Source organism: Clytia hemisphaerica, unplaced genomic scaffold (genome assembly GCF_902728285.1).
Source record: "Clytia hemisphaerica strain Z4C2 unplaced genomic scaffold, Clytia hemisphaerica genome assembly, whole genome shotgun sequence".
Taxonomy (NCBI): domain Eukaryota; kingdom Metazoa; phylum Cnidaria; class Hydrozoa; order Leptothecata; family Clytiidae; genus Clytia; species Clytia hemisphaerica.
Genome location: NW_027103373.1, coordinates 68,609 through 94,084, shown reverse-complemented (window position 1 = coordinate 94,084; position 25,476 = coordinate 68,609). Strand labels below are relative to the sequence as shown.

General features: G+C 35.1%; 2 protein-coding genes and 1 long non-coding RNA gene across 3 annotated transcripts; 1 reads left to right on the top strand and 2 right to left on the bottom strand.

The window, feature by feature from the left end:
* Window positions 1-831: 831 nt before the first annotated feature.
* On the top strand, window positions 832-20,331 carry LOC136823988 (uncharacterized). Its single transcript, XR_010849086.1, has 4 exons — window positions 832-923; window positions 1,174-1,217; window positions 16,352-16,512; window positions 20,242-20,331. It is a non-coding gene; the product is annotated as an uncharacterized lncRNA (long non-coding RNA).
* On the bottom strand, window positions 917-10,681 carry LOC136823969 (potassium voltage-gated channel subfamily H member 1-like). The gene is made up of 11 exons (XM_067080127.1): window positions 10,431-10,681; window positions 9,386-9,616; window positions 8,911-9,024; window positions 8,224-8,351; window positions 7,506-7,889; window positions 5,767-5,924; window positions 5,239-5,498; window positions 4,647-4,846; window positions 4,077-4,329; window positions 3,227-3,420; window positions 917-2,476 (listed from the first exon to the last, which is right to left on the bottom strand). Exons 1-11 carry the CDS (start codon window positions 10,486-10,488, stop codon window positions 1,628-1,630), a joined length of 2,829 nt encoding a protein of 942 aa, XP_066936228.1. The 5' UTR covers window positions 10,489-10,681; the 3' UTR covers window positions 917-1,627.
* On the bottom strand, window positions 14,004-23,026 carry LOC136823959 (potassium voltage-gated channel subfamily H member 1-like). Its single transcript, XM_067080118.1, has 11 exons — window positions 22,910-23,026; window positions 22,234-22,464; window positions 21,753-21,866; window positions 21,116-21,243; window positions 20,222-20,611; window positions 19,526-19,683; window positions 18,827-19,086; window positions 17,748-17,947; window positions 16,946-17,198; window positions 16,293-16,486; window positions 14,004-15,373 (listed from the first exon to the last, which is right to left on the bottom strand). The coding sequence occupies exons 1-11, from the start codon at window positions 22,965-22,967 to the stop codon at window positions 14,426-14,428; spliced, it is 2,934 nt and encodes a 977-aa protein (XP_066936219.1). The 5' UTR covers window positions 22,968-23,026; the 3' UTR covers window positions 14,004-14,425.
* Window positions 23,027-25,476: the final 2,450 nt, after the last annotated feature.

The window sequence follows — 25,476 nt, the reverse complement described above, 5'->3', positions numbered from 1 at the left end:
GTTGGCCTTGTTTGGTCTTTTCTTGAAAATGTGGGAGATACATTCTCGTGGTATCTCTGTTGATACTTTAGGGATACACGTTTTTTATAAGAACATCCAAAATTTTGTCTTCGCTGTTCTTAACTTTTCGAATTTTAAGCCTAAAAATGTTCTCAACATGTTCTTATTTTCACCATTTTGTGAGCATTTCTGTGCATTTTTCTAAGAAATCGGGTGTTTTAGAATCCACAAAGCGTTAAAATGTTCTTAACTTGTTACTAATATTATGGCCATCAAAGCCTTATGTTCTTGTATAGTTTTTTCTTATACAAACGTAATATCACATATAAATATGAAGTACGATGGTCCTGAGATGTCACATATAAATATATGAAGCTTCGTTTGTTCTTCTGAGTGGAACAAAGAAAAACTTTCTTTGCGTCGTAATGTGATGTGATGAATGATTTCTTGAAAATATTATGTCGTCTTATATACAACTTTATAATAAATGACAAAATGTTTTTATTTACAAGGGAGGGAGGAGAAAAATCATGTACATGCATAATATCTTTAAAAGGCTACATACATTACACAATATATTGACGAAATAATGCTGAATATATTGTCAGCTCGATTTGCAATATTCCAAAGAAAATTCTTTTTTATAATAGAGTACCAGTTGCATTACGGTCCGCGAATCATATTGTTGAATATCGTTCGTCAATATTATTATGTGTATAGTCTAAAGTAGCCCTTAACACAAATCAAGATCTGACAGTTTTACTGAAGAAACTACCTTTTTATTTGTTTCTTTAGCATTCATTATATTATTCTTCTTTCAGAATAAATATAAAAATTCAAAAACTACTCATGAATGGATTTAAAATCAACAAATTGATGAGAAGAATATTTCTGGTGGCAACACACTGGCCATTATTGAAGAGGTAAAAAGCTAAAAAAATGTCTCTTTGTAAACAAACCAATATACAAACCGTAACACATCGTATCAGTCCTTCATACCAATATATTTTGACATCCTTTAAAACTACTCTTGGGTTCCAAATAAACGGCCAAGAGAAGGCCCCTTGTTTTACTCTAAATAGCCAGATTTTAGCCTATATTTACCTTATATTTTTGGGCTTTATTTGGAACCTAAGATTACACATTCAAATTTTACTTTTTCATTTTTATTAGCCTGTTCAGCGAAGTTGGTTATCCGCCTAAATATCATTTATCTGGTAAGTTTGAATTTCTTCTTAAGCGGTATATAATAATAATAATAAGTTACTTAAAACTTTTCTTAATTTCTTAATTCACTTGATTTCATATGGCACGAGAAATGGCCTTTCCATTGTTGATTTTTAACATTTCTTTCTTGATTAAAGTTTTCTGTTTTCTGACGTTTACTGTCTCCCACGGTTAGTTTAAAGCACAGGTAGTGTTATTCTAGACAGCGCTTCCATTTACAAAGCTTATTTTGGGGATTGAATTTTCTTTAAAGTTTCTATTGAATTAACTTTCGATAAGCGATGCTAGATGAATACGGCGCAAAAGAACTTTATCACACTTTCCTATGACTAATTAGTTAAGATAGTGTTCCAAGTGCAGTCATAACACGTTCAAAAGTCATTCAGAAGACGTCGTCCAGTTACAACAGAATGGTCTCCATATCTTCTTCAAAAGTTTCATTCAATTGTCCTTTCACACTTTCTTTCTTTTTCAAAGCTGGCTTACTCGGTACCGGCGGTTTCTTCGGAGGTACTACGCCTGTCTCAGGAACTGTCTCCTCAGATTTTTTCATTTCCGATTTCGGTGGTGGTTTAGGTGTACTGATAATTGTTTTTGGTTTTACCGGAGTCGCAGTTGAGCCAGTCGGTTGTGGTTTCTTAGCAACGGAGCTGATAACTTTAGCGACATTTTTCATATGATGTAGTTTGGGAGGTGAGCTTGAAACCGCCATCACTTTACGATGAGAAGATGTTGTCGCAACACTGCGCTTACTTGATCCCCTACTTCCGCTGCTAGACCCTCCCCGGGATGGTTCCTCCTTCCAGCCATGGGCATCAGCCACGAACCATTCAGTATCTTCCTCCTCACCGCCTTCTTGTTCATCATACTGCATTAATTCATCCAACTGCATCCCGATTTCTGGATCAATATCATTTATCTTGTTCTTACGTCGTAATAATTTCAAGACCAACCGCATCTGAGCTTCTACGATTCCCATTTTAGCATTCATTCGTTCGGTCTCGCGACGTAGCTCGCCTTTCAACTCACTCATACCGCTTACATCCAAATGGTTGCGTTGGTTAGCCTTTGATTCAGCACTAAAGCGACCACTTTCAGAATAATCGACCGCTCCACCCTCATTAATGAACATGGACTCTGAGAAACTTTGACCTTTGTTTATACCACCTCGTTGCTGCATTTCTTTGTCTTTATCTTTGAAAGAAAGTTCTGTGGATATCACCTCCCCGGACTTGGTGACGGTCTCCAACTAAACAGAAATACATATTTTTTCTTACAAAAGAGATATTTTGACGTTACTGTAACATTATCAGCAAGTAAAAGATATAATGTGAATGATCTAGTCACAAGGAGCTGAAAAACAAGTTGTTCTTTTAATAGAATTCTTCATCTGAGACAGCGATCATAAAAATCGAATATGCCGGAAATATAGATGTTGAAGATTTTGCTCGTTGAGAAAAAATAGATATTTAGACTACGCTTGTACGTTACACGGTTCTTAAAAAAACAAAATTAAACCATTCCATTGGCTAATATTAGATATCTATTTTGGCCAGTAAATCTGCTCAATTTTGGCCAACAGAACTGTTGTAAACCACATGGTAATGCAGTACAAACTTAGAATAACAATGAAAATAAGATAAATTTTAAAGGTTATATTTTAACATAAGTGTTCCCGTTTCATATCAGATACATATTTCATATCAGGACAGTGTTTGCCTATTGTTATATTATGCTGATATAAGCAAAAAATGTTTTTCTCTTCCTTTTTCTGACCAGTCTTGCTCCACATCCGTGTCAATCCAATGTGAAAAAGCCTGTGATTTAAAATTGAGGAGTAAGCAAACGATATCACTCTTGTTCAAAACCTTTAACATTATTATACAATGTATAGTAATGTGCCCTCCCGGTTATTACCATAATGGCTTTATGGCAACTCCTGAACTTGGGCACAGGATGTACGGTTATATATTATATAACATTATTATATAAAACTGACCTGTCTGGTGATATCAAAAGCCAATTGTAGATCATATTTGATCTTATCATTTTCCTCTGGATATAACGATAGAGCCTCTTTAACCGAATCACACATGATGCAATGGATGGCTCCATATGAACAAGCTCTCACATCATACACTGAGAATGTAATATGGTCATCTGTCAAACGTTTACCAAATGAATCGTCTGGTCCTGGACGAGAAATTGGAAACATTGAAATTTTCTAAACTCGACAGAAAGAAGTTTAAGATATCGAGCATTTTCATTGTTGGAATACTAAAGCATTTTATTTTCTAGACCTTTCGTGTAAATGACATTTCATACATGTCTACACATATCCAGATTTTAGCTTTCAGGTATATATCAACTGTGCTGGAAACTGTCATATATGAGATAGGTAATTGTCATATGGTCTGTGATCTCGGATAGCAAACTTTCTGCTATATTGCGCAAAACCTTAAGGTTTTTTGGTAGAGCTACCGGGTGTCCCATAAATAAGTTACCCACTTTGATTTGATATTGTAGGCAGTAGCAGAAAGATTTCTCAAAGATTTCGGAATCATTCAGAGGAAAGCCTAATTTAAAATTAGGTGTAATACTTTTTAATTTTGCTTCATTGGTTCAAAAGTTATGTTCAAAATCCTAAAATATCAATTTAAAAAAATGTCAAAAAAGGCTAAAACAAGGGTAATTTATTTGTGGGACACCCGGTATTTAACAAAATTTAGCACTGTAATGTCTCAATTCAACTGAAAATAAATCATTTCTTTTGCTCAAGAAATAGTTTGTGTAAGATCAAGCCTTCTAACTTTTCCATTGGCGTGAACTATTAAAAAAGCCGAACTTACCTATCAAGCCTGTCAAATCATTACCACTGTAAACTTCCAATGATCCATTGGCCACAAAATATACAGTGTTCACTTCTTCTCCCGTCGTAATCAATTTATCTCCAGGAGCTGTCCGAATTGTCCAGAAATAACGAGATAACGCCCGTAATGCGGGATCTGATAGATGCCGAAAAGCTGAGTTATTCTCGAATACGGTTTTATGGATATTGATGCAAAGGTCAGATTGTAGATCTCGAGGACATGGTTTCAAAATCTGGAGGTAGAAAAAATTCATTATTGAAGATATTTCTTTGTGTAGGAATTTGCCTACTGTGTGTAGAGAATCCCGTATCTCAAGCAAACATTTTTATTAAGATTACGACTTCTAAGATGACTTTGCTATAGTTCCGTTCATACATACAGCTACCTGTTTTTCGGCGTAATGCAATTCAATACCTAGAACTATCAGTTTCTGGACAAGGAAGGCTATCCAAACTTGAAAAGTTTGATCTCTCTCTTTTGTTTATTAAGTATGAGTATGACCCATCCCAAATGGGCGGGGCTCGTATAGAATTTGAATTGATTATATACCTCTTGTTCATCCGTTCCCTTGGTAACCGCCCACGTTGCTATGAAGAAATCTTCCAATCGCTTAGCAACCTTTGGTGGCATCTTGTAGATTTTATTGAAGTTATGGATCGATGCAATTTGGTCAGTAAATTCGTTGGAACTTTTTTGTAGTTGTGAAATAATGTTTGTGACTTGTCCAAAAATCAACGCGTATAAAACACCTAGGATGTGAAGAGAAGATTTTGTTTTAAAGCTTTGTCGCTTGCTAGACGACTAAATTTGAATGGAGTATAGAGTCAGAGGACTGAAGGAATTAATTGTACAAACTAACATTACTTTATCCTGTAGCAGTAATTACATTATCATTATAACACCTATAATACGGCATAATTCCATCCTGAACTCCACTCAAAGTCTGGAATAAGTGACCTGCACCTATAATACTGCATAACTCCCCTCAAAGTCTACAATATATGAACAATATCCTGGTATATTGGAATAATAATGCTTTGTACGAGAATCTTGAAAACATGTTACCCTTTACAACTAAATCACTAAAGGTTATAAACACTTTGAAATGTGAAATGTTAATTTTGAAAACCATGAAACTTACATCCTAACAACATAGTGATACAACCAAATAATTTCTCGGCTGCCGTATTCGGTGCAATGTTACCAAATCCGCAAGTTGTCAAACTACTCATTGTGTAATATAAGGCGGAAAAATACAAAGTGAATAAATCAGGGCCGGTGCCGTCAACAATTTTCCCTTCTGTCGTAAAATTGTATGGTTGATCGGTGACCTCAGCCAGGATATAAAGCCAACTATGGTGTTTCTTGCCAGGCTCGTCCCAAAAATATGCAATCATATACCTGAAAATAATTAAAGATACCAATGTATCTCATCTGTAGAAAGTTCATCGGTCGAAAGCGAAGAAAAAAACGCATGTTGGCAAAACTTTTTGCCGACAAATTAAATATTTAAAGCTCGAAATTTGGTGTGGTTTAGAGCTGCCGTCTTTTCCTGGAGTCATTCTCCTTGACATTCAAGTCTCAGTTCTTGAAAAGAAATCACTGATATATGACTGGTGAAGCGTGTAGCAAAAGACTACCCGATCAAAAGAAAATCTAAACCACCTACCACACACAGGCCATCCAATGGCCACACAATAGAAACAAAAGCAACCATATACCCAATGTGACTGCACTCATCTGCATGTAACGTCCTATCTTCTTACTGACTTTTCCCAAACGTATCAAACGCAAAATTTTTAAAGCACTCAAAACCTCCAATGAACGCTAAAAAGGAAATCGATATAATTAGACTATTCCAGAAAAAAAATTGTACCTCCTATGTTGAGGTTTGTTTTTTTCTCCAGTTTTTTCGACCACCCTGGATTTTCGACCTCGTACTGACCAACCCAATCTTACTGACCACCCTGGTTTTTTTCATTCAAAAAACCAGACCGACCTGGATTTTTATTTTGCAGACCACCCTGGAGGTCGCACCTGTGCAGACTATTTCTGGAATAACCCATTTTTAGCTAGATAACGTATGGAAGGATGAACATCCTCTTGTAACGCTTGTATAAAAACGACATAATCCTCACTGCCAGCTCTTGACCCCTATCAATTTAGATGCCTTGATATAATAAAATATATGTTGATACTCTGGCCATGTTCAGGCTAAATGTAACGAATAGAATATAGCTATTAAGTTCAACTATTTCGATGCTTATTATTTATCCGGGTATCAACAATTTTATACAGACTCAAACTTATAATTTTTATACACCCCTGTGTCACAGACCTACTGGGAGCCCAAAAATTTGGCAAAAGTTTGGTCCAAGTATCATAGGATCCACCCCCCCCCCTGAGATTTGGGGGTACCTAAAAAAAAGAGGTAAAAAAGCCAGGTACCTGGAAGTATTCTTAAATTTAGGATGTGTTTGGGGTACCTGAATTTTCATTAATGAGGGCGGGGGATGTTATTTTTAAATGAAGTCAACACCCTTGATACCCTTGAAACACACCCTTGAAAAGTCAATATTATTTTGGGGACCCTTGAAATGCAAGATTTATACCCTTGTAACCCTTGAAATGCCAAATTTTGTGGCCATTTTCAGCCATTTTAACGTTCAGAAATACAAAATTTTTCCCATTACGTGGGATACAAACATCGCAGTGACTTAAAAATGAGAAAACATACTTTTGGAACCCCTGAGACTCGAGGGGATATTCCACACTCATTCTTAGGGGGTTTACCTTTTAACCCGTTAAGTGCCACTGGAATTGTATGAGATCGGCAGGTCTGGGTGATAGAATGGGTGGTTGTAAAATTATCAATTATCAGCCAATTTAAGGGTCCTCCTTTACACAAAAATTCAAAATTCAACCTTTCTTCTTTTGTCGACAGATTTCTTTGAAATCTTTGAAAACTAGCAAAGATCAACTAAAAACCCTAGAAACCCTTGAAAGTTTGTGGTATATAAAAATCTCTTGAAACCCTGGAAAATTATAGTCAAAAATGACACCCTTGAATTTGTTGAAAAAGAAGTGCTGGCCGCCATGGAAGTATTTTCCCAGGAATGACAAAAGAGCAAAAATCTCTTTTTGTATTTTTAACAACAAAAAAATTTAAAAGGGGGTAACTCAAAGTTGGGGGGTTACTTTAGAATTCATTTCATCCCCACTCGAAAATCGATGTCTAAAAATTGCACTCCAAAAAACCATCCCCACTGGATTTTTTAACCTTGGAACAATAAAATTTCTCTCCCCATTGAGATTTCAATAGGGATTTATATCCCCACTGAAGAAAAAAGTTCAACCGGGGCTGTTAGACAGGGGTGTTTCTATATAAATCAGAAAGGAAAGGTTTACCGGGTTATTCAGCAGGAAGTTGACGACACTGTACGGTAACGCAGCCACACAATCCAGGGCGAACCATCCTTTTAGATATTTATATCTGATTTTTTTAGTGTTCGTTATAATCTCACCATTGTCAACGTAAGTTGTGAAAAAAGTTAAAACAATGTCTATAAGAAACATAAAATCAACGATGGTATCAAAAATCACAATCTGATCATTTTTCATGTGGAAAGCCACCATAAAAGGAACCATGGCTGATGTATATAAAATACATATTAGGATGAATGAATCCCAGATTGACTTCATAATGTGGGAATGTCGGATTAAGAATCGTGGTACTTGAAGTTTAGTCAAACCATAAATTGGTATAAACATATTGTTGATGCGTGTCTTGATCTGAAAAAAAAATAATCGATGAGTTATATGTAGTCCAGCCTGTACCCACAGATATCTGTAAAGCCCGAAGGGCTAGATGTCGTGCTTTAAGGCTCTTCCAAGCAAAAAAAAGTGAATATTGTCCGGGGGTAAAACCCGTTGTCCGCGGGGCCAAAAGTCACTTTGTCCGGGGGGTAAATCACTGAAAATCTTTTTATCCTCTATCCCCCATATTCAAATTTTTTCTGGAAAAGCCCAATGTGAGTATCTTTTTTTACCGAGTTAATTCTAGTAATTAGATTATTGAATGTTTTGACTAACTAAGTCTGAAGTCTGATTCCTCAAAAGCTCTTACATTATTCCGGTCATGTTTCTTCTTCCGTTCCGCATCTTTCTTACGGTCAATGCTTTTACGGAAGAATTCAAGACTTGGTTTATTGAGTGCGCCACGTGTCACGATTTTCCATAAACGTTTCGGAGAATCTAAAGGTATTATATCATTAAAGATCAGATCAATGAAAACTGGTACAGTGGAGTCTTGATAACTCGAACACGCACGAGGATTTTTTTCGATGTAAAAGGAATTTCATTGTTAACTGAAGGGAAAGGACGAAAAACTTGTTCGGATTAAGGAGACATTCGAGTTAAAGAGACTCCAATGTACTTGCTTTTTGAGGATTCCTCTTTAAAAATATGACTCGAATTTTCTACTTGATGCAGTTATTTCTCTCAAGATCAAAGCGAGTTAGCAAACCTTATACAAGATAAACCAATTGAGAAACTTGCAGAATGAAAATTGGTTTAGTTGAAATTTTGTTATAGTGAATACTGAATTCATTTTTAAAATCTGGTCGATCTGATTAGGCCGAAATCTCGCGGAAACGCAAAAATGCGTATATGTTAAACGGTGGAAAAGAATACAGCTTCAGCGAGGTGTCTTACTGAACACGCACGGGTAACACAACACGAAATTTCGAGTTATGTAATTAGGTTTATCATCTAAAGGAACGAGAAAACAACTTGTTCGAGTTAGAATTTTTACCTGGTATAGGGTCATGGTAATGTGACATGTAATTGAAAAAGACGATGAAAATGGAAATATTTTCTTCGGTATCTTTCACTGGTAGTAATGTCACCAAAAACCATCTCTTCGTGCCTATAAAGGTACAGTAATAATATGATTTGTTGTTGGGTTTCGTTGACCCTGTTAGTGTGATTCAACTAAAGCTTTAGTTCTAGGCTGCACGCATAATCTCTGATATGTTTTGATCCCGGGCTAGCATCCGATCCCATATATCAAAACATATCAGAGGGGATGCATACAGCCTTCTTTTGTTAAAACTAAAAGTCTTCTCCGGAAAATATTGACAATCCACACATTTTTATACACTTGTCTTTTGAAGGAATAAAGATACAATTAAAAGTTATATATTGTTGGAAAAATAATTCCAAGTGGATATATGAAGAAGATGAACCTTGTTTCAGGCTATTTTTGAACTTTAAAGAAATCAGTTTACCTCCCTTGCTATACAAGATCATTTCTACTTGAGTGAATTCTTTGTTCAATATTCCCTTCTCGTATGTCCGTATGCATTTCTTGTCGGTCCTTTTGCCCATCATGAAGTTGAGATAGACATCTTTTGTGGTGACTTCATTTCTAGTCCAACCAACATCTCCGAAAAATCCTTGACTGCAATATATGATCGGATAAAAGTCCAACGCAGCGTTCGCCAATACGAAAGTCGCATCTATGTAATAAATAGAGCAAATTAAACTCCCGACCGAAACTTTTGATTTCAATAGAAAAAAAATCCGAAGAATCGATTTTTGTTAGCAGAAAATTCGTCTGTGAATAATCACGTGACATTCTCTTTTCGGCTTTAGATTCGTTACCTTATTTACCTGATCTACAAATTTCGGTCAAAAATTACTATAACGTTTTGAATCGTAAATAATTTCCCCGGCTTAATCCCTATGGATGGGATAAGCGTCCTTCCAGGTTTGTCCCTATCATTAAGGTCATCATAATTATTTTTGCTTTTCGTGAAATACTCTGGATAAGTATCTACTTTAAGAGAACTTATTTTGGCCGGAACTAATTTTGGTGAATTAGTTCTCGCCAAAATTAAATATTTTGCTCAGTCGCCAAAATAAGTTCTCGCCAAAATTAAATTTTTAAGTATTTAGTTTAAATAACATCTTGAGTTCACAAAAAAAGCTTCAGACAAGGCAAAATAGAACAGATTTATGCTGTCATTCGCCAAAATTAGGGGACAAGCTGGAGTTTTTACAAGCTCTCATGTGATTTGGTTGGTCGCTAATTTCATTACTTTTTCTAAAGAACGCGTCATCTCTATTACTTCAAATGACCAATTAGTGAAGTATCTTATAAAAACTCCAGCTCATCCCAAAATTAGTGCCCGCTAAAATTTAAAAAAATCATCAATCGCCAGAATAAGTTCTCGCCGAAATTAAAAATTTTCAGGGTTTTTAGCTCGTAAAAATTAGTTCCCTTAAGGTATCTCAACTCATGCTGATACGAGATCTTAAGAAACTCCTTACCGATCTCATTGGCTTTTTCGTAGACTTTTTCGATGAATTTATTTTGTGGAGTCTCCATTTCTTTCAAGATAGGTTACCCAAAATTCCTTATCTATCAAATTAAGTATTTTTTAAATCCTGTAAGAGTCGATCATCTTCCATTCGTCGTTTGTTTTTGATTTGAAGATTTTCCTGTCATAATTACGATGTTTCAGCTGAATTTAAGCCACAGAAAAAGATGTCATTTTGTTTCCTTTGACTTTTTGACAGAGCACTAAAAAAGTGAAATCAGTACTTTAAAAATCACAGTCCGTGATTAACAATTTAATTTTTTTCGAAAAAAGATTTTAATATTTCATAAATACAATTTTTCCCGTGTTATTTATTTTTCTCATCAATTTTCTTTGTCAATTCATTGATTTTCTAAAAGCAATCGTTGAAAAATATTGTAAATTTAATAAATTGATGATAAAACTGTTTCTAGAATATTTATCAAAGTTAATGATACATAGTCTATTCAGTTTTTCTTGAATATTTATAATACTGAATAATAAATTTGTATACATGACTGGTTTATTTATAATTTGTTTTATCAAAAATTTCACTAAGCAACAGATTCGTAAAGTTTATCTAAACATGGTACCCAAAACAGGGCGCAAATTTATCCCAAACTTTTAAACTATGTAACTCGAGTTTAGATAAACTATCGGTAGGAGAGTTTAAACACTTGTCTACTCTAGATATAATAACTATTGCTGTTGGAAAACCCATTTTTGTAAATAAAAAAAATTGGGCCAAAATATGAGACTTCAATACGCTGACCCAAGTTCATGTAAACTGAAAAAGTATGAATCTTGAGTGTGAGAAAATGGACTCTTCAATCACAAAATATCAGGAAAATTGAAAAATCATAATTTTTCTACTTGACCTTGAATTTGAAACTTTTCTCATCCTTAATCAAAAATTTTAATATAAATTCCAAGGGAACGACAAATAATTCGTTGAAAAGAATATTTATGGTTATTGGGCAATAAAGTGGCCCAATGCAGAAAGTTTGGTTACTCAGGCATTTTAAGGCCTGTCCAAATTTTCCGTAATTTTTAAACACCAATAGCACTCGCCAAGAGCTGTTCATTCATACCTTTTTGGAAGTGTATTAGGGTGTAGAATATGAAAAGTGCTGTTCGATAATTGTTTTGTTTGCCTAAATAAAGATATATGGATAAATAATGCAAAAAATGTAAAAATGCTGACATCATCAAAACTTATTTTTTAAATAACTTTTGATTGGCTTAATCTTAGATGCTGAAATTTTGCAGAATGAAAGAGAATATTGAAAAGCACATTGTGGATCAAATTTTTTTTAGAAATTTGATGACGTCAGCAGAAATAAGTAAAAAACGCATTTTTGCAAAAAACTGCTGACGTCAGCAAAATTTCAAAATATTTTTTGATTTAAAATGTGCCTATTCATAATGTCCTACTTTGGTTAAAATTTCAGCATCTAAAGTTAAGCCAATCAAAAGTTATTCAAAAAATAAGTTTTGCTGACGTCAGCATTTTTACATTTTTTGCAATATTTATTCATATATCTTTATTTAGGCAAGCAAAACAATTATTGAACATCACTTTTCATATTCTACACCCTAATACGCTTCCAAAAAGGTATGAATGAACACCTATTGGCGAGTGCTATTGGTGTTTAAAAATTATAGAATATTTGGACATGCCGTAAAATGCCTGAGTAATTTTTTTCATTAAATTTCAAGAAAAGCTTTGATTTTTTGTTTCAATTTTTCAATTTTTATTCAATTTTGGTGTCTGTTTCTTATTTATCATTCTTAAATTAAAAAACGATTTGAATCGATTTAAAAATATTATATTGTCGGTGTTCGTTTTGAAATTATTGGGTATTGATTTTCCATAGCAACAAACAGCTTGAGGTCTACCATTTTATATACTTTTGTCACCCTAGCAACTACAAAATGTTGTAGCACGCATCATAGATATTTGAAGTTTGGGAGTTATCACGAAAAGAAATTTGAAATTCGCTCTCTGATCACTATTTTTTCGAATGTTTCTCAAAATTACATACGCCCAAAAAGGTAGCACCATTCTTAGTCATAAGAAATATGAGAATATCAATCTCCATCGAGTTTCAGTCCGTTATTTTCATCCTCACTGGCTGGACGAATCCTACCGGGTCTATGAGAAGAAGGTGTTTTAAATCTATCTGCCATCGTTAAGACCTACGGCCCATTTCTAACGTCACTAATATTAAGAAGGATTCCCTTTAAGGAAAATGCAATCCACGCATAGATCAGTTCACACCACTACCAGTAGTTATGATTCGATTTGATCCGATTCAAATTATTCCAAATTTCCACTTTAAATTTTCTCGGACATGCAAAGAACATATTTCATTTTCCCACCAAAAAGTAATAAATTGATGTGCATGGAAAATAGAGTTAAATTTCTCCCCCGAAAACTGAATAAAAGAGAGAAAAACTCGTGAAAACGATGCGAAATTGGAGAGACTCATATCATATTTGATATTTCTTGGATTGGTGATATAATAGTTCTGCCGATATTAAAAATGGTTTTGTCGTCGATTAAATCCGAAATATCAACATTTTTAATAAGAACATCCTAAATTTTTTTGAAGCCTTCAGATGTTCTTAACTTTTTGAGTTTTAAGCCTAAAAATGTTCTTAACATGTTCTTATTTTCACCATTTTGTGAGTATTTCTTGTCCATTTTCCAAAGAAATCGAGTGTTTTAGAGCCAACAAAACCTTAAAATTTCTTAACTTGTTCTTAATATTTTGGCCATCGATGCCTTGTTCTTATATTGTTTCTTCTTATAAAAAACGTGTAATACAACCGACGATAAAGGAGAGAAAGAATATATTTTTTAAATTAAATGTGAATGAAGCAAAAATATGTTCATCTTAAATAACCATGAAAAATTTCCACAGACCCAATGGTTTCATAATTTTTAAGGGTTTTCTTTTTCTTTTTTTCGTATTTACTAAAAATAACGTAATATCTACAAATAGTTCGTTATATAAAAATTAATTGACAAAATCAAATTTATTCTTAATTTGCTGCGGTCTCGTTTTTATGCTCCGTGGAATTATCCTATGTTTATACAATATCATCAGCCTATTTTACCCAGTTAGTTTTGATTCATCTTCGTCCGAGGTGAGTTTTTCGGTATAAAATGGTCACAGGATGTGCCCGCTAAGCAGGGTATCTTTTTCACCCGGGAAGAGGGGTACTTAGGTAAATGGAAGGTACGGTATGTTAAGAGTACCTTTTTTAAATTTCCAAAGTCCCGCTAAGGGTCGGAAAAATCAGAAAACCAAATTTCAGTCCCACTAAGGGTAAAAAAAATAGGAAAATTTCAACTTTTTACCCCCGGAAAGATCGAAATTTGGTCAAATTTGTCCCCATAAGGGTCGTAAAATTCACAAAGTTTTCCTTTGTTTTCTCCTTTTTAGTCCTGGTAAGGGTCCGAGAGTCGAAATTTGGGCGGCACCCCTCCACCCGTCAGCTCGCAACCCTAGTACCCCCCGGGCTCTTTCACTTAGCCCCAAAGGAGACTCTTGTTGAGAAAATTTTGGAAACAAAATCAAAAATTTTGAGAAAACTTTAAAATTCAGTCATATTCACAGTTCATAGTCATATCACTGTTTTTGCATAATTTGGCTAAAAGGTTTAAAGCGGCGGGACACCAACTTTTGGAATCACCCTCCCTCCATCCAGACTCGTTTCGTCGATTATTTCACCATATTTTTTCTAACGTCCATATAACGTTGTATCTGGACATTCGTACATGTATCGTCCGTAAACTAGTATCGTTTCCACTCTAATTCGCAACCAGCAACAAATCAAATCATGATATATAATTCTGGTCACATATAACGTAGAGCCTGAACCAGACTACTACCTTTGTATTGCGTTTTATTTACTACCAAATTTTGTTTGGTGGAAGTCCACGAGGTACTGGCTATTTCACAGATTAATCGTTTCAAAGTCTTCATCCTTGCTCTTTCCTCTTCTCAATGATTTCCGTGGTGGGATTGGTGGCGCTTTCCGTTCTTTTGTGTTAGAAGAAGATCCTTTATCTGGTAACACTGCTTCATTTCTGACGTTCGACACTTCTTTTTTGATTGCAGGCTTCATGTTTTGAGAGGTTTTTTGAGAGGAATCTTTTTCAACCTCAACTACAGTGTGGCTCTTTACTTGTTCTTCAGGTTTTTTCTTCTTTTTCAAGTCAGCTCCAAACCCTTTGCTAGGTGCGGTAGTAACAGTTGAGGCTTTTTGTGTTTTGGAAATCTCTGATGTTTTCTTTGGAAGCACTTGAGTTGGTTTGTTCTCTTCTGATGCTTTTTTGTCCGTCGGGGAGGTGGATTGAATTAATTGCTGGTGGGGTATGGTCTCGACGCTGGCCATGCTGTTGCCTGACGAGGACCCTGTATTTTTAGTTTGCAGCCTACTGTCACGTCTGGGTGGCTCCTCCTTCCAGCCATGGGCATCAGCCACGAACCATTCAGTATCTTCCTCCTCACCGCCTTCTTGTTCATCATACTGCATTAGTTCATCCAACTGCATCCCGATTTCCGGATCGATATCATTTATCTTGTTATTACGTCGTAATAATTTCAAGACCAGACGCATCTGAGCTTCTACGATTCCCATTTTAGCATTCATTCGTTCGGTCTCGCGACGTAGCTCACCTTTCAACTCACTCATACCACTTAATACATCTGAGTGAGACCTGGTAGCAAAGTAGCCTGGACCCTCCACACCGGTCAGTACATCAGACATTCCATCCTCTCCGAGACATAAGGATTGGCTTGATTTAACTTTCGATCGTGACATATCTCGTGTCAGCTCAGGTTTCTCTTTGACCAGTTCTTCCGTGCTGATGATATCTCCACTCTTTGTCACCGTCTCAAGCTGAAAATTTAAAGAAGAATTTTTGAGCTGTAATATAGAAGAAAAGTTTTGGGAGTATAAAATACGGTACCGATTGTGTAGGGTGTGTGCAGTTTGGGTTCTCTACCTAGATACAGTTTAGCTTCTACAGGACCCTGCCGACGCACCGGACTTAACGAACACCGGACAAGCGAAAGTCCGGTGTAAAATGAGAATTTTTTCCCACAGGACAATCAAAACACCAGACATGACCAGTCCAGTGCGTCCGGTGTTTCTTAATTTTTTGTTTCATAAATGTCCGGCGTCCAAAATTCCCTGCATTTAACACCGGACTGACACCGGACTTATTGCGTCCGGTGTAGCGAAAGGATACTTTTTGCCACCAGACAAATACACCGGACAGTACGGTGCGTCGGCAGGGTCCTGCTTCTACAACTATAACTAGAACAAAAAGATTGTTAAGTTTCTAAAATTGAAGGACGTACCTTTATTGACTTAAAACGATAACTTTTCTTAGTTAACTCTTATCAATCAAATTACAAATAGTAGGCGAATGATATTGAGGAAGAAACTATTGCTGGCACAAATTTTTGCGATATTCATCAGCTTTTGCCTCTTCTCGTGAAATTTCGTGCCAAGTAAGAAAATCTTCTTTCTTCAATAAAGTGCACGCTTATTGTTCAGAACCATTAAATTTTGGCTCAGAATGGGCTGTTCTTAATTTTTTGAAAGAATTCTTTTCTCACGATGTTCTTAATACGTTTATTTCTTATTCAAAAACTTAAGATTATTTTTAAAATCTGTTGAAATCAGATCTTTCTAAGTAATTTCTCAAATTTTAGACTTAGTATTGTTCTTAATTTGTTCTTAGGTTTTGGCCAATTTTCAGTCTCTTGCTCTTATAAAATTGTTCTTATAAAACAAAGCGTGTAATTTTTACCTGTCTGGTGATATCGAAAGCCAATTGTAAATCATATTTGATTTTATCATATTCTTCAGGATAAAGATACAATGCATCAGCTACACTGTCACATGACACCGAATGGATGTTACAATATGAGCAGGCTTTGACGTCATACACTGATTTCGTGGTATCTTCATCTGTAAGACGTTTACCGAAAGAGTCTTTGGGTCCTATGGTGGATGATTGGAAAGGAAAGGTTAGTGAAATGTACGTCGTTTTGCCCGTGGTGTATCATATTATTGGTAAAATGGGCTATTCTATTAAAAATCTATATAGGGTAGGACGAATCTTATCACGTCAAATAGTAAAGTAGTAAAATATTAGGGATTTTCTGACCTCTTGGATATCCTGACAGATTCTTTTAAATTCGAAGTATTGCAAAGAGTTCTATCGGCTAAGTTTCAACCTTAAACTCGATTGTGGGTCAGAAAAAAAGTTTTTTTGGCACAATTGGAAAACTCTTTTTGCTTCTCCATAACTTAATGTATTGTTTACTATGGTTATGCGAAGCTCATAACTTGTTGTTTTGAGTACTGGTGACAACAGCAGTCTATGCTCACTTACCCGAGTCGCACTGATGAGTCCTGGGAAGGACGAAACGCGTGTCTGCGGATAGATGAATTATTTACCTATAAGACCAACTAGTTCTGTACCACTGTACACTTCCAATGATCCATCAGCCACAAAATAAACAGTATCAACTTCCTCTCCTGTATTGATCAGTTTGTCACCAGGAGCTGTTCTGGTGGTGTAGAAGAATCGCGATAATGCTCTCAATGCTGGTTCGGAGAGATGCGTGAATGCGGAGTTGTTTTGGAACACTGTCCGGTGTATGTTCATACAAATGTCCGCTTGTAAATCGCGCGGACACGGTTTGATAATCTACGATGAAGAATTTATATTTTTAAATAAACAAAACATAGTGTTTTGTACTGTCATTTTTGCAAATTTACCGGATATTGCAATTTACAAAATTCATATGGGTTATAATTGAGTGAAATGTTATTTTGAAACGATCATAAAATTCTTGTAGATGTAGATGTCTTTCTCAATGGACGATTTGACATTTGTATCAGAAAAGACCCGGTTTTAGACTAAGACTAATCTTAGCTGTAGCTGGGACTACTGGTACTACACTGGGACTACAAAGAAAGTACAGTTGACGCTCTCTAGTTCTATCTTCAAGGGGAATTGGATTTTCATCGAATAAGGGAACATATCGAATAATAGCGTCGTTTAAGAGAGTTTCTTGTTGACGGTGACTTTCTATATTATCGAATAATGGAGCGCAGCGAATATTAGAATGTCGAATTATAGAGCGTCAACTGTAAACCTATGTCAAAAGTGGTTAAAAGATCAAATGTCTAGCGAGTATGAATTTCTTGCCAATTTTAAACTCATTATTTTTTTGGCCGTAGTTTAGCATCTTACCTGATCAGCATCTGTTCCCTTGGTTACGGCCCATTTCGAAACAACGTAATCTTCAAAACGTTTGGCGACCCTTGGTGGCATCTTATAGATTTTATTGAAGTTTTTGATAGTCGTAACTTGGTCTGTAAATTCATTGGAACTTTTTTGAAGTTGTGAAATAATGTTTGTCACTTGTCCAAAAATCAATGCGTACAAAACACCTGAATTAAAATAAAAGGAAATATGTCCATCAAAATGGGCTTTTCCAGAAATAGTCCGTCTCCCCCCCCTGTTGAAGATATCGGATATCCAGGGGGTTAACGATTTTGTTCAAAAGTGGATAATAAGTTAAATATCTACAAGGGAGTGGATATCCAGGGTGTAACAGTGTCTTTTCAAGTAAAAAATACGATATCTAGGAACAAGGGGGCTAATAACTAATAAATCGATACTTCGAAAAATAAATATCCTCAACAGTGGGGTTAATTTTTTGTCTGAAACTGCAATCATGAATAGTCAAATAGGGCGTTTTCTACCACATGGTACATTTGAATCTCTCGAACACGTACGGGTGAATTGAATTTGCTCCATTTATAGAGACATGTCGATAAGGGTTTGTTACCCGAAGTGCTCAAAGCTCGCTTCGGTTAAGGAGATATTCGAGTTATAGAGGTTCGAGTTATAGAGGTTCGAGTTATGGAGAGCCTACCGTATTACTTAAAATGTAAATGTCATCAGAAGTTTGGTTTCATAAAACCATTTGCAAGGAAGGCTGTATTAACTAAAAGATTAAAGGCCGATATCCACTTTCGCGCGAAACTCATAGGCGACAGTTTTTCTCTCAACCTTTTTTGCCTAAAGAAAAGATTACGTCATAAAAGAGTTTCGCGCGAACAAAAAAAAAGTTGAAGGAAGTTCAACTATTTTCATCCGTTACGTCAATTTTGACTAATGGAATTGCTTCATTTTTCAACCGACCAATGACCTTACAAAAACGTTAAAAAGTTTTTTCTCATTTCGCGCGAAAGTGGATACCGGCCTTAACATAGAAACAAAAGAGATACCGCGATCTTAAGACAATCTACCAAAAAATCACTCACATCCTAACAACATACTCCCACATCCAAAGAATTTCTCGGCTGCCGTATTCGGTGCAATGTTACCAAATCCGCAAGTTGTCAAACTACTCATTGTGTAATATAACGCAGAAAAATACACAGTGAATAAATCAGGGCCTGTGCCTTCAACTATATCTCCCTGTGCCGTGAAATTGTATGGTTGATCAACAATCTCTGATAAGATGAATAACCAGCTGTGTTTCTTGATGCCTGGTTTGTCCCACGAGGTACCGATCAAATACCTGGTAATAAATAAAGAAAATACAGATGACGTTCTATTATTCGACGTTCTATTATTCGATACGCTCCTGTATTCGATAATATTGATAGTCTCCGTCAACAAGAAACACTCATAAACGACGATCTCTTATTCGATACACTCCCTTATTCGATTGAAAATCTCAATATTTTACACAAGACCCACGCAAAAATATTTTACACTATTCTTCCCAAAAAGTGTAGTTTTAAGTGGATTAGTTGCCTCAACATTTTCTACTGCCAGATCTTTCGATGTAAACACTATATATAGTATCTCATATATCTCATTCCACATGCTTGGCAACGTTCGTAAGTAACAATTCCTGAAACATTCATTTAATGTACTCCCCACCCTACTCCCAGTACATATCCTCCTAGATTATTATTTCTAAAAAAGAGAAAAATTTCTTTTTCAAATCTCACCAAACACACGCCATCCAATGTCCACATAAACAAAACACCAACAACCACACACCCAAAGTTACCGCACTCATCTGCATATAACGACCAATCTTCTTGCGTACTTTGGCTACTCGGATCAATCGAATGATTTTCAATCCACGTAAAATACCCAGTACTTGCTATAATGTGGAAACAATCGAAAATAATACTCAGTTTGGATTTTAGGATTTACAGCAATCGCATTGAAAAACAACAAATCTATTGCTTCATAGGCCATTTCACAGTCGAAGTGGATCATGGGTAATCAAGACTGATTGTGACCTCCATAACGGCTTTCTGTTGGCTAGACGCAATAATCTTCAAAATTTTCAAAACTTTGGACCAATATTCAGTCATCATTAGCGCGCAATGGTTCTGATTAGCCATTACGCTTTGCGACTGTGAAATGGCCTATAGAAAAATAGAAATCTAAGCGTGGCTCAGTCTAGATAACTAGCCTTGAAGATTTTAGATCGTTACATTCACTATTACGATAGGGGCTTTTCGTATCAAACAATGCGTTAATGTATAAATTTGTGGAAATGTGAATCAAGTTTTGAAAACTTAGCAAATCTTCCTAATGTATACAAAAATGAAAAAAATTGACCTCTAAGTGAGATTGAAATGCTTTTTTTAATGATAATTTACTTGATAATTTGATAATTTAATGTTACTCACCCCTTCTTTTTTATCAATAGCGTACATCACAAAGCTGAAGGGAAAAGCACCAAAACAGTCTCCTAAAAACCAGCCACGAAAATAATGACGTCGTATCTGCTTCGCGTTCGTGATAATTTCGCCATTTTCGACGTACGTCGTAAAGAACGTCAAAACGATGTCGAATATAAACATGACGTCGACGAATGTATCCAAATAATGGACAATATCGAGGTTAGTTTCGAATGCAATTAAAAATGGTACCATAACGGACGTGTAAAGGATTAGAAGTAAAATAAACCAATCCCATATGGATTTTCCGATGCTTGAATGACGGATTAAATGTCTGGGTACTTGCGGCTTTGTGAGGCCGTAAATTGGGATGAATGAGTAGTTAATCTTTGCCTTGATCTATGATGAGTACAAATTTAAAATATTTCATGGATATTCAATGTTGCTAGGCTCCTGATCACTGGCAGAAAATAGATAAAAAAGTTGAATGGAGAATACGTGACTTTAACTTGACATTCTTTAAATTTCTCTTATTCACTTTTCGAACTAATTTCGTGGAGCTGTTTTAGTGGTATGACAAATTTCGTGGTAAACTCACGAAAAACGCAAAAGTTGATATGGTTGCACAGAAATTAGTTCTCAGGGAAAGGTATTGCATGTTTTTAGAAGCATTGTACTTATAAGCATATCTAGACTCGTAAATGGCAAAAATTTAAGCATATGCTAAGCATTACTTTGAGCCTACATTTTCTGATTTTGGCTGTACTTGGCTGGGGTTTTACGGATTAAGCTTAGGAGCTAAGCATTCTTCAAGCTTTTTTCAGCCTTGTCAATCTTTCGATCTAAGCATCTCCGAGCCAGTTTTTGGATTTTTGTAAGCTATAAAAAAAAGATAGTACTTACAGTATGGACATCAAGTCTTCGTTTCTTCTCCCCATCTTTTTTCTTATCACAATGTCTTCGAAAATATTCTAATGATGGCTTCTTTAGCGCAACTCTTGTCGCAATCTTCCATAGTCTCCTCGGAGATTCTAGAGTGAAAGGAGAAGATAAGTTTATTACAATTTATTTTTTATAAGAACAACGAGGTTCAAAATTTATCAAAAAATAAGAACAATCTGAGAACAATAATGAGCCTGAAAGTATTGATCTGGCAACCAATAAAGTTCAAAGTAGTTAAGATGAGCCTTACAGTCTAAATTACCTCGATTTTTACTTTGAAATAATAACAGGATATGAACAATTTGAGGCTCAAAGTACCAAAGCATGGCCCCCCCCCAGTATTTTGCAAAGTAATTTTTTTTACTTAAAAAGATCTTACATATATACCGTTTAGAGGGGTGAAATAAGGGCGAAAAGTCGAAAATTTTCTTCGTCGCCCAACCATGGTGGGCGACATATTTTTTTGGCCCCCTCAATTCCATTCGCACGCCGGGGGCCATGCAAAGAAAATAAGAACAACGAAGATAGAATTTACTACTTCTTATAAAATAAGAGTGTATTATTACCTTATCAGTTTCGTACATAAAAATTTACATACCAGCTATAGGGTCTTTGAGATGTGAAATATAATTGAAGAAGACAATGAAAATGGAGGTTTTTTTATGTTCGTCTTTGACTGGCATCAATGTCACCAAGAACCATCTTTTCGTTCCTGAAAGAGGTGATCGCGATAATTTAAATTTAGAGTTTTTTTCGATCGTTTTTTAAAGATTTGGGTTTGATACAACAGGGGTGATATTCTCTAGATTTAGTATTGCTGAAACAGGGGTGTAAAGCTATTTTAGAGAGTATGGAATTGTCGAGGTAGGGGTGTAGTAGATAGCTTTCAAGATTTAGTATTGTTGAGACAGGGGTGTTTGACTTTTCTGAGGCAGGGGTGTAGTAGATAGTTTTCAAAATATAGTAATGCTGAGACAGGGTTGTTTGACATTTCTCAGGCAGGGATGTAGCAGATAGTTTTGAAGATTTAGTATTGCAGAAACAGGGGTGTTGTGGATAATTAAGTATAGTATCTGTACCTCCTTTGCTATATAAGATCATTTCCACTTGAGTGAATGCTTTCTTTGAAATTCCTTTTTCAAAAAGACGTCTTGGTTTTTTCCCAGTTTGTCTTCCAAACATGAAGTTGAGATAGACATCTTTTGTGGTAACTTCATTTCTAGTCCAACCAACATCTCCGAAAAATCCTTGACTGCAATATATGATCGGATAAAAGTCCAACGCAGCGTTCGCTAACACAAAGTTAGCATCTAGATGAAAATTTTAAAGTCAATTATATAAGTTTCTACCATACACCATGTTTTAGGTTTTAAATACATTTTCATAACATATTCTCGAAATCTGAACGATTATGAATATTGATTTTATCACTTATCCAGCTTTTTAGCTCAGCTAGAAGATTACAGAATTTAAAGAATTAACTCTTCGGGGAGGAATATTTAGCTAGAGGTCGTATTCTCAAGCGCTTTAACAAATTTTTTCTTAAATAAAAATAAATTTCAATGTGAAGTATACAGTGGCGAGTCTCCATAACTCAAACACGCATGGTGAGCACAAATTTGTTCGAGTTAAGGAAATTTCCAATGGAGTAAGGTATTGTTAACTGAAGGAACCATAAAACTTGTTCGAGTTAAGGAGACATTTGTGTTAGAGAGGTTCGAGTTAAAGAGACTCAAAAACTATTTTTTTACTTACCTATTTCCTTTGCCAGCTCCGACACATTGTCAATGAATTTATTTTGTGGAGTTTCCATAGCCTAATTTTTAACAGGAACTGTTCGTATTCTACTCAAGATAACACAAGTAATATAAAAAATATTACTTTTATAACATCGAGATTATTTTTAGTAACAATTAATAATATTTTTGTTCAATTATATATTATATCATATTGTGCGAATTTTCTGATTTCCGAACTGTAATCTCCATTTTCAAAGTAGTGTAATAAATAAAATTTTGCTTGTTTCACTCAAGATGATATTTGATTACTTATTCTATCTTTTGATTTTGATTTCTCCTTTTCACCTTCTCTTTCTATCCAATCAACCTGTCCTGTCACAAAATAATTTTTAAATTATTTCGAAATAATATATGTCAAATATTTAAATCATGGTTTTAGAGTTCCTTGTCAGTCTTTGAAGGTTTCAATCTCTTACCAGCACGTAAAGCACGTACCCCTCCGATCTACAAAGGTTTCTCTGAGAAAAATTACTGAATAGTTTGATTCTGTGCGATTCAATCACAATATTTCATGATAATTATAAATAAGTTACATTTTACCGAATAATAATTTAAAATCTCTTGAATCGATATTTTTATTAATTTTTTAACAATTTTTATTTATTAATTTTCTTTTTTCAACGACGCGTTACCTTGGTTTTCTTCTATTTATTTTTAGGTTCCATGTCGGTTTTTTTTTATTTTTGACATTTTTTTCGTTAAAGTTTTAAACCTTTGTCACCTACCGGTGGTAAAATAAATGAATTCATATAGAAACGTATGAATGTGATGAATTAAGGCAAAAAACTTGAGGTAAAAATAAAGAGTGGTTACACCGGGGAAAGTTTCTGACTTATAAACCGAGGGCCGACGGGTCGTAAATTTTGGTAATCCATATATTCATCCGATCTAAATACGATAACATTTCATTAACCTTAGTGTTGACCATGCAAAGGGGGTCAACATTTTAGAAGAATTTTTGTCATTGGATTGGTCGTTAACTATTCAAACAAAAACTTTTATTATATTTTTCTAAAGAACGCGCCATCTCTATTGTTTTGAATAACCAATTATGTGAGCATCTTATAAAAACTTCATAACAACTGGTACAAAGACCAATAAAGATAGGACATTGAACTGCCTCTATGAGTGCTATCAAATGGCGCACGGGTTGGGGCGTTCCTAAACTGAGGGGACTTAGTAAAAAATAAACTAGACGTAAGGTAACCCATCCTCTAAAAAGGCCGATAATAACATAGGCCAGATAGGGCTACATTGCCATTGACCAGTGGTTTATAGATAACCAAAATAATAAGAATAGTGAGTTCCCGTCTTTATTCTAATAACTGTCGAAAATCAAGGCCTCTCAAAAATAACCGTTATTGATCTATTAGCAACATCCGCTAACAAGTACCTGTTTAACCCCCATCTCACAGACCCGGTAAGACTTTTTCAGCCAGTTGGGATAGAAATAACGGGCCAAAACTCGATGTGGATTGATATTCTCATATTTTTTAAGAATGGTGATTTCAATTCTTTTGTTTTAAGGTCAGAATATCCAGATGGGATGGGAAAAATAGTAAATATTTTGCAGTGAGGATTGGTTTATTTTGGTTATTCTCAGTGATAATTTTCCACCGGGAACGATATTTTGGCAAATTTTTCCAGTGGGTCTGTGAGAAGGGAGTGTTTTATAGATGGGATAATCATGAATGGGCGAGGGGTAAACTAAATATCAAAATTTGAAGATTTTTGAGAATTGCTTCCTAGGATCCCCCTCTTATAATAACTAAAAAGAAAATGCATTTTTCTAAAATTTTTATTTCTCTCTTACTTACGCAAAAATATACAGATAAAAAATATATATAAATTTAAAAACGCTACCTAAATGGTTATAATAAACTATAAATTCTTCAAAAAGAGTTTAATAAAATGTTAAATGATATATGATACCAGACAGAATGTTATAAAAAGGAAAGATAAAGTTTGGAACCTGACACGATGATAGACTATTGTGAAGTTATCCACAACTGGTAGGGAAAACGTTTATGATCAAGCTCTTGGTTTTTTACCGGGACCCTGTGACGCTGATGATGGATGCTCCTTATTTTTGATGACACACCCGCTCAATTGTTTTTCTTAGCGTATGGATAGAACAACGCTATCAAAAGCAGTGAATAATTGGATTGCGATTATAACAATACGCTTTTTTGTTATTTTAAAATTTAGGTTCGGGCATCAGTATTATCTAAGTTACTCGAAACAAAATCTGATGTTTTGATGTGACTAAAACCCACAATGCAATGATTTTGCGACGACAAATTATGTTAGGTTTCAAATTGGCTAAATTCACTTTTGTTTTGTAATTAAGATTACACATACAACATTGTTAACATATATTAGGGGCTGAAGATCTTGTCTTGCGATTCCTTTGATGTGAGTCGATTTAGTCTTTGTTTTCTCTCAGGTTTTTCCGAAAGATATTATTTTGGAAAATTTTTTGTGTGACTTCCTCAATTTGGTTCAACAATTGGGTCGACTGTT

Excerpts from the sequence above, each read along its gene's own strand:
- LOC136823959 (XM_067080118.1), bottom strand. The coding sequence starts at position 22,967 with ATGGAAACTCCACAAAATAAATTCATTGACAATGTGTCGGAGCTGGCA. Across the intron at positions 21,867-22,233 it reads GATCTTATATAGCAAAGGAG|GAACGAAAAGATGGTTCTTG; the intron begins GTACAGATACTA and ends CACCTCTTTCAG. Across the intron at positions 19,087-19,525 it reads CATTGGATGGCGTGTGTTTG|GTATTTGATCGGTACCTCGT; the intron begins GTGAGATTTGAA and ends ATTTATTACCAG.
- LOC136823969 (XM_067080127.1), bottom strand. The coding sequence starts at position 10,488 with ATGGAGACTCCACAAAATAAATTCATCGAAAAAGTCTACGAAAAAGCC. Across the intron at positions 9,025-9,385 it reads GATCTTGTATAGCAAGGGAG|GCACGAAGAGATGGTTTTTG; the intron begins GTAAACTGATTT and ends GTACCTTTATAG. Across the intron at positions 7,890-8,223 it reads AGAAACATGACCGGAATAAT|ATCAAGACACGCATCAACAA; the intron begins GTAAGAGCTTTT and ends TTTTTTTTTCAG.